This window comes from Leiobunum rupestre, chromosome 3 (genome assembly GCF_980474605.1).
Source record: "Leiobunum rupestre chromosome 3, qqLeiRupe1.1.hap1, whole genome shotgun sequence".
In the NCBI taxonomy this organism is placed as follows: domain Eukaryota; kingdom Metazoa; phylum Arthropoda; class Arachnida; order Opiliones; family Sclerosomatidae; genus Leiobunum; species Leiobunum rupestre.
The window spans coordinates 36,986,197-37,002,224 of record NC_143386.1 but is presented as its reverse complement, the minus strand read 5'-3'; the positions used below and the strand labels follow the sequence as shown (position 1 = coordinate 37,002,224).

Below are 16,028 nucleotides of genomic sequence, written 5' to 3'. Positions count from 1 at the left end.
TAGATGTGATTAGGAAGAAAAGAACAGGCCAATTACACGATCACCAACCAAACCTGCCAGACGTTTAGTCTAAATTGCACTTGGTGGTGATGAGGAAATCCCCAGTGAGGATTTACGTCACTCGGCATGTGATTAAATAGCCCACACGTCGAAAACGAACATTCATCGAGCATATGATGGTAAGCCAGTTGCAAAAATTAAATCAACGTTACATATCTCCATTATGAAGAGCTTGATAGAGGGTCGCTCGGAACAGATGGAAGTGGTGGTGGCGAAGGATTCTCCAGACAGGATCCCTTGTTAAACGCAGATCCTCACTTGCGCTTCTAGTGCTTGCTTGCGGTTGTACTACAAAATAGGCTAGTATAATGTCTTCCATGTCGATGTTGTGATGGCATTGACCGCGGGATCTGGGATTGACATTTCCATTGTCGTTGAAGTCCCGAACAATATCTGAGAACGGCGTTACAACTTTGTTTTCTGTTAGGATAGCGAGATAGCGAACTTGAAACAACTAGGTAACTCTAGAAACGTTACGATTCCCTGGACCGCAAATTATTTCGACCATTAAAGTGCGCTCTTGCTGACTGTAAATAAGCATACCAGATTGGAATGAGACTGATGACAGTTAACAATATTGTCGCTTTAAATACTAAATTGAAAACCGACAAATCGTTACGATTAAAAATAATTGCATGTAAAATAGAGTTCTAATTAGTGTACCATAAACGTTTTTAAAAACTAAAAAAGGTTGTAACCGATATGGATCCAGTAGACCTGGGATCGAGCTTAAAGTATTAACTACGTACTAAGTAATGACTAAAAGACAAGAAAGACTAGAAAAAAGGTGTTTACTGTTCATCGTTTAACATCGATACATTACAACGTTCTAAGGCTTAAGCCTATTTAAATAATATAAGATTAAGAAATTAAGTACGAGTTTAAAGTAGTATTTGTTGCTTAATAATTAATAAGTACGAGAAACCATAAGGGCAAAAGTTCACTCAGCCATGGCGACCGACCGGCGAAACAGACCCTACAACTAACCTCTGTACGTCGAGATAACGACGGCAAAAACAATACTGGTCGAACTAATCGCTAACCAAGGACTAACGAGAGGGTTGTTCAGTGGAAGAACAACTACACTGGCTGGACTGGACTCTTGCAGTGGAGACTCTTCTCTCCACAGCCCTCCTGTTTCTCTCTCCCTTCTGTATGGTTCTGACCTTCTCCTTCTGCCGCCGAGGTATTTATATCTCCCGACTGACGATAACGCCCTGTCCGGTGCGTGGAGAAACGCATATAAAAAATAGTGACTTTTGCCCTATGCCCCGCACTAGGAACATAACGACGTAAGTTTAAACAACATTGAGTTAATTGATAACCGCAGTCTTCACAGTTATACAAAAAGATAATATAAGTAGGAAATAGGATGTGGCAGGTTGTCAAGTGGGTAACGCTATTACCACACTTACCTTAGGCCTAATACTATTGTAAACTAAGGAAGCGCCAAAATCCGTCTGTTACAAGGTTATCGCAGCAAACAGGGGTATTATTGAACCATAGATTTCATACGAGACTAATGAAATAAGCTATGCTGCACAGCTACAAAATAGGCACACTGTAAATTTTCAGCATTTTTTAATATGGCTATTGTCTCCTATGACCAACTTGTTATTTTTCATGATCTCATATCTTTGTGAAAAATCGGTCTTTTTCAACCGAATCAACTTTATTTATACGTTTTCAAGTATGCTCTACGATTTTATCATATAAAATTTTCGCCTTACACGTACCGGTCAAATGATAAATTTTTGAAAACCATGCAAATCTATTAAATTTTTCAGAAATTTAGAAATTAGTTCCCGACTTTAAACGTATACCCTAAAAATTAAAAAATTCTACAAATAATACTTTTTTCCTTAATACACCCTTTTCGAGCAAAAACAGACACCCAGTATATTATTGATTGGATGGGTGGTTGGGTCTGAATGGCAGGGTCAGCGTCATAGAACATAGCCTCTGCATTCTCCTTGACTACAATTTTGGCCTTCTCATTAACTTGATACCCCATATGACCAGGCACCCAATAGAGTTATAGGCGCTTAGTTCTGCGAGGATATTAAAACAGCTAAGAACAAATGTAGAAGTGATACTAAACTGATTTAGAGCCTGTCCGAGGAAATAACCTATAGTTTTGCCCCAGTATTTCTTTTTAAGACAGAAGTCTGCACAGCAGCATATGGCAAAAATTTCTGACTGGAAAAGTGTCAAAAACAACACGGCTTTCATAAAAGCCCAGCTGCTGAGTTTTGGAGCTATCCATGAACAAAACAATTTCAACTTTGGGACTTTTCCCAGTTCAGTCGACTTGGAAAGTGAACACTAAACAACTTGTCAAAGTGTAACATTGCAATCATCTTGTCAGAACCCACAAATAATATCAGAAAATAATGAGTATTGGTGAAACAATTTGTTGTGGCTACATTACCAGCCATTATGGAATAACTGATTGGCACCCATAACTGCAACCTCCTTCCCCCAAAGAAACCACCAATGAGCGCCACATTTGGTAGATATTTATGTTGGTACTCCAAAACTAAAACATTTTATGTATCATTAAAATAATTCCAATTGATGGTAAAATTTGTTTCTTTTGGTCCAAAATTTATTTTAAAATAAAAATGATTATAAACAGGGACCACAAAATTTGTAGCCAAAGCGTGGAATGGTTTTAGCACCCTTACTTTTAATAGAGGAAGAAGTTGTAGAAAATATTTATGGGAGATTTTGAGTAACACTTGAAAAATTATGATAACAAATGAGTGTTAAGGCACGTCACTACACTGGGAAATAGATGGTCCCAGAGATCAAAATTTTCGAAATATTAAAATATTTATTATGAAGTATGACAATTTATTTATAGTGACAATTTTAGATTAAAACATGAGAAAAATTAATTATGCGATGAACTGAACCAAATTTTTGGATTTTTTTTTGGCTTAAAGAATTTAAATCCACTCACATTTTGCATTTTTTAAAAAAAAAATATCAATTTCTTTCGAAGTATGCGTGAATGATATTTATTATGTACAAAATGATTTCTGAATGAACAGAATTTAAAAAGCATATCGAGTACGTATATCCTCAAGTTTCTTGGAGACCTGAAAAAATATATAAAATAAACAAGAGTTGCAATGTGCTAATAGCAATCAGTCTACCGTTATTCAAAGCAATGCTATGCTACCCATAGACAACTATTAAGACAATTAAGCTTTTTTACCCTGGAGGAAAACACCAAATAAAATAGGTTTTAAATTATAATCCCTTCCCTGTTCAAACTTCGTAAAAGGAAGGAATTGTTTATAATTAACGTAACCTCTAGCATTTATTAGAGCCTAAGCTTATGATGGAGCATCAACCAGCCGTCCATTGTGCAGCCCCAGCCTTTTAGAGATGGAATAGCCCAGTCACTGAAACAAAGCTCAAGATTTGCTTCACCGAAATTTTGGAAAAAATCGCTTATTTCCAGCCTTTGCATACCAAGGTGCTCAAACCTTTGGGCTGCATAAAAATCACAGACATAAAGGACATGAGAGGAAGTTTCCTCCTCTGCAAGGCATGCCCTGCACATAGGACTCTCACTGATGCCAATCAGATGCAGATGTCTTTTAAGCTGGCAGTGACCTAAAAGAAGGACTGTAACCACCCTGATAATAATCTTAGATAACGATTGTGTAGCCGCATCATACAACTTCAAGCTAATGTTACCCTAGCTCTTGCGCTAAGTATGGCTACAATCTCAAATATGTAAGTTAAAAAATTACCACAAATTTCGTTTTAATAATCCTATTGAATTATGTTGGTTCAAAGTAATGAGCTTTGTTTACCTCACTTGGATTTCGATCCAGATCTTCTGCAATACTTTTTTGCTTAATTGGTTCAAGGGAGTTAAACTGCTCACAGAGATCTCCATCAATAACATTCTAGAATTCATAAAAAAATTGTTATATTAATTTAGCTCAATTATTAACGACCTAAGGCTCTCTTTGTAATGTGCACCGAGATATTACAATAAATAATTAATTTTACATACCTTAACTGGAAAATAGTATGACCTAAAAGACAGATGTTCCCTTCCACAAAGAGGGGGATTTTCAGATCGCACATGCATTTCTAGATGTTGGAAAAAGTCATGATCCTGAAAAATAAAAGTTTTTAATAAAGTTAATGCAAAACAACTTCATTTTATAATTCCTACCATTAACATTGGACCTATTACACTGAACTTGGCATTAAAAATTAGTTCCCAATGTTTTACATATTTTTTAGTTCAGTGGTGGATTAACTACTACCCAGGCTTAAAGCGGATTCAGCTCATTAATTCACAGTCACTGAATTAGATGTGTTATTCCTGACTGAGGTTGTTACGAAATTAAAAAAAAAGTTGGTTGGACTATGTCACACTCACTGTCTAACATGCTTATATTTGATATTCAAATAGGAAATTGGAAACATTCCCTTTATAGTTGTATCATAAGTTTCTATTCATCTATCAGGGTTGCCACAAGAATTTCAGATTCAAATTCCCTGAACATTTTAAGAGATTTTCCCAGATTTTTTTAAAACCAAAATTAGACAGTTTTTAGCTTTATATTTTACTTTTATCAGAAGTTTATAAATTGAAATCAACCTACATTTCAGTACAAAAGAATTATTGCAATGTTAAGAAAATTAGCAAAAAATTAAAGGAACTAAATAATAATCATAGAATTTTTCAGATAACTAGCATAAAATTACCTTTAAAAAGTGTCAAGATAAAATTGAATTCCCCGACTTTTTACAAATTCTTAAAATTCTCCGTCCTTTCTGACTTTTAGGCCCATTTTAAAAATTGCACTATATACTTTTTTAATTAACATGAAATAACATTTTTGTGTTAACATGAATTAACCCATTTTGAACTAAGTGCAATTACTTTGAATTTTTTTTATCAATAATAGAAACTGATTGGAATGTTTAAGAGTACAAGAGATTCCAAAAATTGCAAGTTAATTCACTAGTGAGTGCATGTGTGTGAACAAAGATGATATAGAGCTCCATAACCTAGATTGGAAAACATCTAGCTTTCTGATTGATGGTTTTGTAATTAAGCTATTACCCACTTCTGGAATATGCCCTCCATCGGTTGCTGTAGGTAAATTATGGAGATAAGTTTTTCAATGTTCTGAATAGTGGGTAAGCACTATTGACTAAGGCTATATTATCTTTGGTGGGAGCCAAATTATTAGTTTCCAGAATGCCTTTGTATTTCTTCTACATACATTAAATTAATGTAATTAATGTAATTAACTTGGGTTAAACGTTATTAAGCTACTTGTGTATAAAATTTTAATTTAATTCTTCTGATATGTAAGAATGACTTACTTCATGAGATGTAAATGGCACCATTACACCCACTGATCCAGATACTGTTGTGTAAACTAATGATTCTGAACCACCAGGAATTAGCGTTGCTTTCTGCAATGACAATATCACCTCTCCAATATGGAAATTTGCAACAATTTCGGCCTGTAAAAATTTTCAATAATACCTTAGCACAATTAAGCATTAAGTTAAACAAATTACAAAGAAAGCAAACCTTCTGCGAGGATCCTCCTAACCAACCACGATCCCATAATGCTTTCACTCCAGTTGGATCTTCATCGACTTCATCATTGATCATAGAAGGTAGTCGAATCTATACACATTTTATTAAAATCAAAAACCAAGTAACCGTGACTTTTTTAAATAAGAAAAACTTACCACTGAAATATTGCCAAATTTATCCGCACCCGCAATTGTATCAAAATCTAATAAACAAGCTGCTGTAATCCAACGTGGATTGCTGTCATCAGCAAAAATTAATAAATGATTTTCTTGGCGCTTGTATCGTAGGAAGAAAAAACTTTCTTGGACGTCACTCACTATAACTCTATTTCCAATTGCATGTATTGTGACAATGTAGTTCGCTAAATGCTATAAAGAAACATTTGTTTTAGTATTATCTTTGAAAACAATTTTTTTTACATCGGACTTATCGGTGCTGTCTCAAGAACTTTATTTAAGGTGAAGGCCTAAAATTTTTGTAGATGTGAAACGCTTAAAATCAGTAACTCAAGTCAAATAGTATCTAATTAATAAAGCCAAGACTACTAAATCTCTAATCTGTACTTGTTACACTTTAAATCAATGGTACAATAGAATTATGAAAGAGAAAGTACCAGCATCCTATAGCTATTAAGCAGTGTGTATATATTTGTATTCAACCAACAGCATAAATTTAAATATGAAATTAAATTTTTGCAAACCTTATTTTCACATTTCCGAAGAAGTTTCTTTTTTCCAAAATCATAAATCCTCAAAATTCTTCCAACACTGATGAGAACCCTTCCTTGAAAAGGGCAAATGGCGCCTGGTACCTCTTCTACTGGCGTTGTATGTACCAATTCTAATTCTCGTCCTTCAGTGATAAACCTATATGTGTTGACTGTGCCACCCGATACTTGTCTTGGACAAAGAACCAAATCCTTCCCAATTCCAACAAGCAGAAGCCACTCATCTGAATTCTGAATGAATTTGGTCATGGCAATGCTATAATAAAAATTAAATATGTAAAGAATTTAGTTATATTGGTGTTTGATAGAAACTTAAATTATTCTTTGTATATAATTTTGTACTAACAATGTTGTATATTAGAACAGGTGTGCACAGATTCTAACCCAAGGCGACCTTAAATCGGCATAGCTATCCTGACTAGGGCTAAGAATCACCTCATACTTACAAGTAAAATTAAGAATAACCATGTCATAGTCTAATTTTTAATCACATCAGTCGATGCTGTCAGTTTTAGGGAACGAATGAGATACTAGGCTGATTTAATTTTTTTGGGGGGGAAGAAGCCCAATCTTTGAGTGAGGGTGATAGAAAGCAACGCTAAAAATCGTCTTTAACATAGTAATTATCTCAAGTATAAGCTTTACTTGGGCTTTGGAACCATGTGCTCTCAGCTGAAACTCATATATAATAAGATAATTTCACATTGGACTCATCTCATACTTAGAAGTGGTACATAATAATTGCTAAGTTTGTGCAAAAATGATTATGCAGAGGGTATATCTTTTAATAGTAGTGGAATTAGGAATTTTCTAAAGGTAAGCTACAAATTTGGTGGTCCATGTTGACGTACAATCTTATTTGTCTTTCATATTAATACTATTATACTTAAATGTTGATTTTTCTTACAATACTTTCATAAAGTCTCTACTATTTTTTAAATTCAAGTTAGTGTACCTATGTAAATGCTGAACACTATAATCCCATAAATTTATAATATTTTTAAATAGCTATGTCTCTTTACAAAATATTTTACTAAGAGCTGAAGTGGCATAGCCACAGTAAAAAATTACCCACTAGAGAGCAGGCAGATGCAAATGGCGATAAAGAGTCATTGTGAATAGCTCTTGAAAACAATTTTCCATATGAAGGATAGGACATACTTATTTAGAATACTGTAGACTTATAATAATACCTCTTGAAAATTTTATGATTAAGAGAAACATTTTAAAATTGCTACCTAAAAGCAGCTTCATTTTGCTCTAATGGCAGTTTAAAAATAGTTTTTCCATCAATAGGGTCCATGATTCTTATTATTGATGCCCACATTCCTGAGCCAGCCTTTGGTGAGCCAAACGCATTTTCTGGAAGGTTTTCACTAAGAAAAGCTGCAGCCATTTCAGCTGCCAGTTCTTGTTCATCTTCTCCTGCTGCTTCTACCATTTCCTGAAAAAATATAGCTTTCATAAAGTAAATTGGTAAAGTGACATGATTTTCTGATAAAGGGAATAGCACATGCTTTTAAAAATTTCATCTAGTGACACTCGTGTAATTATAATTTATCGTGCTAAACGGAAGTAGTTGGAACTGAACTGATAGATTGCAATATGCGCATTTTTCATACCAAAATTTTAGAATTCTTAATTTAAAACTAGCTTTCCCAAAATCAATAATTTTTTTAATTTGTATTTTCAAATTTAGTTACTACTCCCTTTAAGTGAACATCAAAAATAACCTACAAGACCAAATTGCATTTTTATATTGTAAGCCAAAATAAATTTTATGGCTTTCAATTTCATAATATCTCAATAATTTATTAATAATAATAATAATAATAATAAATTAAAAGGCTTTATTGGATGTCTCTTTCAGAAAAAAATCTGATTTACAAAGAGGTCCCGAGTATTAATTTAAAAAATAAAATAAAAATAAAATAAGGAATTTAAACTCTGAAATATAGTCTCAATACAATTATATGTCCATGCTAATAATATATTTTGTCACATCTTCCCTGAATTGTTTAAAATGGTCTATTTGTTTTAATTCGCTTTTCATATTGTTCCATAAACTTATTCCACGATGCTTAGAACTCTTATTGCGTAAGGATGTTTTTAGATGGTCAGAATAAAAGTTAGTTTAGAACCGCGGGTTTGGTGTTTATGAACTTCAGCAGGTTTTCTAAAAAAGTCAAAAAGATATTCTGGACAGCGATTTTTTGACACTTTATCAAGATATTTTTAACATAAAGCTGTTTCAGTGTGAGCCAGTTTAATTGGTCTCGTGTATATGTAGCTGAGGTTCCTTTCTTAAATTAAAATATCATTTATTTTAAAATTAATTAAAAGCAATACCTCTGCCATTTGCTGCTTCCGTTGTTGCTTGATCTTCTCTGTGTAAGCGTTATGATCTGTTTCAATGATGATTAAATATCCTGTCTCAGGATGGATTACAAATTTCCTTGGTGTGTACTCCAGAGGTGTAGATATTTGATTGAATACCGCTCCAAGTTTTTCCAAGGCTAAAATTCGTAGCGTATTGGCTGAAATAGCAACAATTCCTTCAGGACACTGTTCAGATGAAAATCCGGAAGCGTACTCTAGTGTTTCATATGATAAAGGTGTTAAATGAAATCTATTTTGGTAATAGTAGCTTAGCCAAGAGCGACTAGACATAGCTAAAACCTGAAATTAGCAAACAAAAGATTTGAAACAACATTAGATAACATGGTATCAATATCAGTATTAGGTTACCACCTACCACAATAAACCAAGTGCCCACAGTTTTTAATCATAATAACTTATAGGGTTTATTTACTTAATCAAGTATAGAGCACGTCGAAAGGATTGCATTTTAAAATAAACCTTCAAAAGCAGTTTATAATTACTGGCAATTACAAGACTTGACTCAATTTTATATAAATTGCTAATATTTAGCCCTTTTGAAAGAAAAAGTAGTACCAATACTGTAGAGAAACGTATGTAATGCATTCATAAAATGCCAATTTTAGGTGTTCATAAATTTTTTTACTAACTTTGAAATAATAATAATTAAGAAATTGGAGGTTCACAATTGGTACCAAAACTGGTTTAAGAGTCTCTAACCTTCAAACATTCCTAAGTAGATCAAACGTATTAACCAAGGATTACAGGATAATAGTTTAAAAATCACTTGCTAAAAATGCTTAATAACAACAATATGATATAATTGTTTTCATACATAATTATTACTAATTTTGTTTAATATTGCATGCACTCTTTAATTACTAATTCATGGGCACTTGATTTAACGTCAATACGTGATTAAAACATTGTATGTACCCAAGAACGTATTTTTGTTGAGAATGTACAAGTTTACCTACAATAACCAAAATTGTATAAATGGAAGCATTTCTGTTTTTAGGCAGAAAGGGGAAACATAGGAACTGACTACTTTTGGTAATTATTTAACTTTGGCTTCAGGCCTAAGATCATCTCTAAATTAGAAACCCTCCATTTACACAATTGTACGATGTCATCTAGTATTGGTTCAAAGGACATTTTCTTTAATCTTATATCTTATCCATAATCTCCAAATGAAAAATTTAATTTAACTCTAAGTTCTGAGACTGATAAAAGCTTAAGTTCATAATTTAATTAATTGTAAATAGAAAAATAGTTGGTAGATTCTCAATTATTGTGTTAAGAATTTTTTAAAACAAGTTTCCGCCAGATGGTGTTACTGTTTAAATTTTATTGGCAATTGTCAGTCATCTGCAAACAGGTCAACTCGTACATTTGCAGTAACCTAAATAAGTTCTTGGCATACCATAAAAAGGTTTAGATAATGTTTAACAATTTTACAATTAGGGCAAGGAAGTGGGCATTTATTAGAAAAAAAAATAAAAAAGAATTACCTGTAAAAAGGGCAATGTGTTTAAAAATTAAGGTAATAATTTATACTTTAGGGAGAATGACCACAAGTTGAGACAATTTTTTTTGTATTGCTCCCAATCACCCGTTTCATAAACTCCTCCCCCCACAAAACAAAATCATATCCTAAAGCTCAGGGTTTTTCCTACCCCCTAATTGCGCTGGCGAAAATTCGACCATGTTGTTTGTCTCAACATAAGTATAAATAAATACATTCTTAATTTGAATAAAAAAGAATTTGTTGCCGAGTTGAAAAATGCGTAATAATATTAGAAATATTAAGGTTTTCAACTCTTCCTAACATTAAATAGCAAGGTAGAACTGAGATATTTTAGGTATTTTCCCAGGTATTAACATTTAGCTTTTAATTATATGAATCGAATGGTTGACAGTGAGTGAGAGGGTTGCTCGAAAATTTAGATCACTCAAAGTAGTGAGGTCGATCACCAACTATAGCACCTTTAAATTTAAAAATTTTCTCTGCAGAAGTCAATACTAACTAAACAATTTTTGTCATCATGGTTTTAAAAAAATTGCCATACAGCAATTTTAAATCTATATTAGGATGAGGAGTTTGCAAACTTTAAATACTTAATAGACCTCTTAACCTATCTGCCTGAAATTCTAGTACTCCAAATACAAGTAAGAAATGTAACTACTCTCCTAACATCGATGTCGTAAAGTAATTGAAACAAACAAATTTTCATTACGCAGTGGCTTTTCCATAATAAACCAGTATATTAAAACTAATAATTGGCATAAATAAATATGAGATTGGAATCAGAAACCAATTAGTTGTGAAAAATAACAATATCAATTTTTATAGTATTTCAAAAAGAGTAAGAGCCAAGATTTAATAGACTGTACTTTCAGCTATCCCCCATCTGGACTATTACGTGCAAGGTCCAAAAGACCAGCCTGGTGGATCTGGGGTCTTATTCAAACTCATTCATTAGCAATAACAGTCAATCATTCTCTATTCCTATTAAATATGGTAATCATTTTTCATTACGAATGAGGCCCCAGTCTAATTAAACACTTCTCAAAAATAGGTGAGAACTTGAAAAGTAAAAGTTAAAATAAAGAAAGTAACATTCTTGCTAAAATTTAATAAGAGTAACTGGAAATTGAACTTAAATCAATGGAATGTTAGGATCATATAGTTTGAATTTCAATGGACTAAACACTAGAAGCAATAAATAAAAGTATTAAACAAACTCAAACTTTAGAAAAACTGTATGGTTCTTTCTGATATTCCAAATAATGTAAATTAGATAAAACGTTTTAAGGTTAGTATTAAGTGGTCTTAAATTATATATAGAAGTTACCATACAATAAATTTAATTATAATATAACCTTGGGAAATAAGTGGAATAAGCCTTCAACTAAATTCTAAGTTTAGGACTATTCACCATGACACTATTTAAAATCTATGCCTAAAATATTCGAAGAAATATATGTGGTGTTTGTAGTTCGATAAAAATTGATGATGTACGTAATACTTACAGCATCATTTCCTTGCATTTTCACTTTAAAAAGTTTTACTGCCCGAGAACCTAAATAACGTGTTCTAGTGTCTGACAGATCACCGGTTACTTGATCCAAGACAGTTCTTAGTAGAACACCATTTTGAAGACCAATATTCAGGTAAAGTATTCCTTGACTCCTGCCATCACCAACATCTTGACCTCCCATTTCCACAATGCAGAGTGACTCGGGAGTTGCTGGTAACGCTTGCATACTCAAAGGTGATAAACAGTCCTAAATTATAAAAAAAAAACAATATGAAACCATTATTTAGCAAATTTTTTTAAAGATTTTATAGATAAATCCAAAATATTTGTGCGTCAATTGAATTCTATAGGAAAAACCGATTTAGAACTACTCTGCTTATTCATTGTACACGCTTCCCATAATCTCGGTGTACACTGCAGGTAATTAAGGGTTAAATCATGTTTCAATGGAAAAATAAAAAAATAGGTTTTTAAACAATAAAATACATAGAAAATCTGCGCAAGCTAAAATATTAAATAGTAATTAAATTTAACTAAGATTTCATTTAATTTAAAATTAGATAACTGATAAACGTAAAATATCCGTTAATTATATAGAAGAGCAATTATTTGTATAAAAATCGAAAAATTCAATAAAATCAAAAAAATCTAATCTAAATAAAAAATTACTTGATTTAATTTTTTTTTTACCATTTCAATATATTTATCTCATTTCTGTTAAATTGTTGATAGTAAAATGATGGTTAGTTAAAAGTATAATATTCATTAAGGACTTATAATATATGTGGTTACATGACGGGTGCCAAACTAGAAGTACGTGCCGGCTCAATCCCAGCTAACCACTTCCTAACATTCCCTTAGCAGTAGCAATGTCAACTACTTCAAATACATATACTACAATCTTAAAATCTCTACATTCCTTAATGCTTAGATCTTTGTACATTTAACAAAAAATTTCAAAAATAGACTTACGGAGGGATCCAATGAAATAACTCTCACAGTATTATCCGCCAGACCAACTGCCAAGAAACGAGAGCGTTGTTCACCACTAGGAACACTCGCAAGTGCCATACAAATTACATCGGAAGACATCTCTTTGCGATCTGTATATTCATTAAGTTGTCCAGTCTATAAAATATTATGTCCAAATATAGTTACGCTTGGGGGAGAAAATTGTTTAAAGGAAAAGTCCAGATTGAGTAAAACTTGGGTCTATTTGAAATATCATGTTTAAATATACTCAAAAATATCAGTCGTAAAATTTTATCTTTTTTTATGACGATAAATTAATTTTAAAACGAGCCAAATTTACCCGCCAAGCGATCTGCCATTTTTTTTCGCGGTCACATTAATCACGCGCTGTTTGCGCTATAACAGCGCACTGTTCCCTGCGCATGCTTGCTCCGCGTGCAGTCTGCGGAGGGAAGGCGAAAAAAATTGGCAGCTCGCTTGGCGGGTAAATTTCGCGTTTAAAGATTAATTTCTCGTCGTTAAAAAAAGATACAATTGTACGACTGATATTTTTGAGTATATTTAAACATGATCTTTGAAATAGACCCAAGTTTTACCCAACCTGGACTTTTACTTTAAGTGTAAATTTGGACAACTACTTACTGGATCCATTTCAAAATACACAAGTTCTCCTCCTGTTAAAGCTATAACAACTTGTCTTTGATTAACTGCACATTTTACAATGGTTTTCTTTCCTGGAGTTCGCCATTCATTAACTCTTTTATCAGCTCTTATATGACGTATTCCTTCGGGATAGACCTAAAATTGTATCCAAACAGAGAACTTTTCACTTCCACTTGGATAAAACTATACAAATATAGATAATATATTCTAGCAAAAGTTAGGTTTCTGAGAACATCGGAATGGTTATTGTGCACATATGTATCCACCCATTTCGTTTATACCAATTTCACCCCAAATCAAGGTTCAAAAAAATAAAATATTTTTTAATAATAATAATAATAATATGGTCTTTATTAAGGGATATTGTAGCCGCCGGGATTTTCACCCTAGCTTCCATCAGCCTAGGCCTAAGCAAATGGGAAGGTTCTTATTGTTCCTTACCATTGACAGCTTGACATTCCTATTTCCTATGAGACCAGAACAATCTCTTTATACACATTCTTATTTATCTATTATTCTTTTAATGTTCCTACTTATTACTTATTGGCATAGGCTTAAATTGAACCGAGCTTAGTTAACTAAATTTTAGCAGTCGACGTTAGTGATGTCATGGACGGCATGTTTTGGGTAGACGTCACTTAGAACATGTCTCTCATGACGTCATTAAATTATCTTTTTTACTCCTTTTGGCTGTATGCACATAGTGGCTGTATATAAAGGGAGGTTAGCTAGTATTGAGGGAGATTGATAGTGATGATGCTGTTGGAGTAGGTTGATTATGTAGTTCTTAAAGTATATTATTATTATGTTGTAAATATAAGTGTATTTTGTTAAATTATTATGTTAGAAAGAGTTAGTGTTTTTTTGACTTGTCACAACCTCGCCATTCTTCACTCTTACGGAGGAAGTTAGTAATTATTACTTTATATTAGTGCTATGCTATGTCTGCTGTATGATGTTTTGTGTTTTTTTTACTCTTTCATCTTAAATTATTATTGTATTTAATTGAAGAAATGTTACTTTCTAATGTTTTGATTATTGATATTGCTACAACTACCTAAATCGCCTCAAATAAATAATGATTGGAACTTCTTTGGTGCTTTTTAAATTGTAATGCTCTCTCACTCTAACGCACTAACGTGGCTAGGGAACAATCGAACTAGGTTGTAACTGGGGAAGATATATCGGTTACAATATCCCCTTCAGCAAAACTGATTTTCAAGAGGGTCCCGGTTAAAATATACAAAGTTTGTAGATAACAAGACAGATAATTAAAAACAATAAATTAGTTAATTCCTACATTATATGCAGATTAAAAATTAAATTAATTAGTCACCGTTTTCGCGGATGGCATTCTTGAATTCACGAGTGTTAGTCATAGTACGTATAGAGAAGGGAAGATTGTTTCACTGTTTTATGCCTCTGCATTTGATCGATAGAGTACGTAGGTTAGTCTCTAGACTTTCAACATGGAAGGTGTTCTGACATCCTCTTGTGTAATGGGTATGAAGTGAAGCAGGTATTAGAAAAAGTTCGGTAATATAATCAGGAGTTAGAGCAGTTGTAATGAGGTGCATAAAGATTGCCATGTGGTTATCTCGTCGCAGCTTGAGAGGGAGAACCGATATAGTGTTACGAGCAGTGGTAGCAGAGGAACGCCTTGGCCGACTGAGAATGGACTTACAGATAGCATTTTGTTGAGTTTGAAGTTTGTCAAGTTTTGTAGCAGTTGCCGCACCGTAGAGAATATCCCCGTAGTCGAGTAGGGGCTGTATAATTGAGTTGTAAAGCATCGTGAGTGTATGAATATCAAGATTTGGCCGAAGAGATCTGATGATCCAGGATCGTTTATTAACTTTTTCATACGTATTAATGATGTGCTGACCCCATGTCAGTTTTTCATCAAGTTCCAATCCAAGATATTTAAATGATTTCACACACTGAATTTTTGAGTCAGGAACAGTGTCATAGTTTTCTAAGCCTTTGGTTGTTTTTTTGTGAAATAGCATGAAAAAAGTTTTAGAATGATTTAAGACCTGCTTCCGCTGCAATAGATAGTTTTGCAGGTTGAGGGTATTTTCGTCAAGAATAGCGATAAGATCCTGTGGGTTGGGGCTTGAAGAGAGCATTGCCTGGTCATCGGCATATAACATGAGGAGACCCTCCTCGGTGATTGCAAGATGGGCTTCGTTGATATAGATTGAGAAAAGTAGTTGGCCCATGATACTTCCCTGAGGTACACCATACCTGGTAGGTAGGCTTGTAGATGAGTGGTTGCCGATATCAACCTTTTGCGTTCTGCCTCTGAGATACGTATTGAACCACAAGAGAGCGTCATCAGAGAAGTTCAATAGTTTAAGGTCTTTTAATAGGATTGAATGGTCGACAGTGTCGAACGCTTTCCGGAGGTCTATGAATACCACACCAACTATGTGTCCGTAGGATAGCCTAGAAATTATGGTTTCTAGAAGAAAGACGGCACAAGTGATTGTGGAGTGGCCAGGTCGAAAGCCGGATTGGTATTTGTACAGGTATTTGTTTGTAGTTGGGTACGGTATTAGCTGGTCATGCGCAGCCCATTCCAGGGTCTTAGAAG

General features: G+C 33.4%; 1 protein-coding gene across 1 annotated transcript in view; it reads right to left on the bottom strand.

Annotated features, from left to right (window-relative positions):
* Positions 1–2,708: 2,708 nt before the first annotated feature.
* Sf3b3 (splicing factor 3b subunit 3) overlaps positions 2,709–16,028 on the bottom strand; it is a 29,380-nt gene continuing 16,060 nt past the window's right edge. The window contains exons 12-23 of the mRNA XM_090168119.1: positions 13,412–13,567; positions 12,770–12,925; positions 11,790–12,044; positions 8,727–9,056; positions 7,616–7,821; positions 6,351–6,633; positions 5,806–6,018; positions 5,642–5,740; positions 5,428–5,571; positions 4,097–4,201; positions 3,891–3,986; positions 2,709–3,164 (exon numbers count right to left, since the gene is read on the bottom strand). Coding sequence (XP_090024245.1) covers positions 3,120–3,164; positions 3,891–3,986; positions 4,097–4,201; positions 5,428–5,571; positions 5,642–5,740; positions 5,806–6,018; positions 6,351–6,633; positions 7,616–7,821; positions 8,727–9,056; positions 11,790–12,044; positions 12,770–12,925; positions 13,412–13,567 — 2,088 coding nt within the window. The 3' untranslated portion in view covers positions 2,709–3,119. The remainder of the gene's footprint in view (positions 3,165–3,890; positions 3,987–4,096; positions 4,202–5,427; positions 5,572–5,641; positions 5,741–5,805; positions 6,019–6,350; positions 6,634–7,615; positions 7,822–8,726; positions 9,057–11,789; positions 12,045–12,769; positions 12,926–13,411; positions 13,568–16,028) is intronic.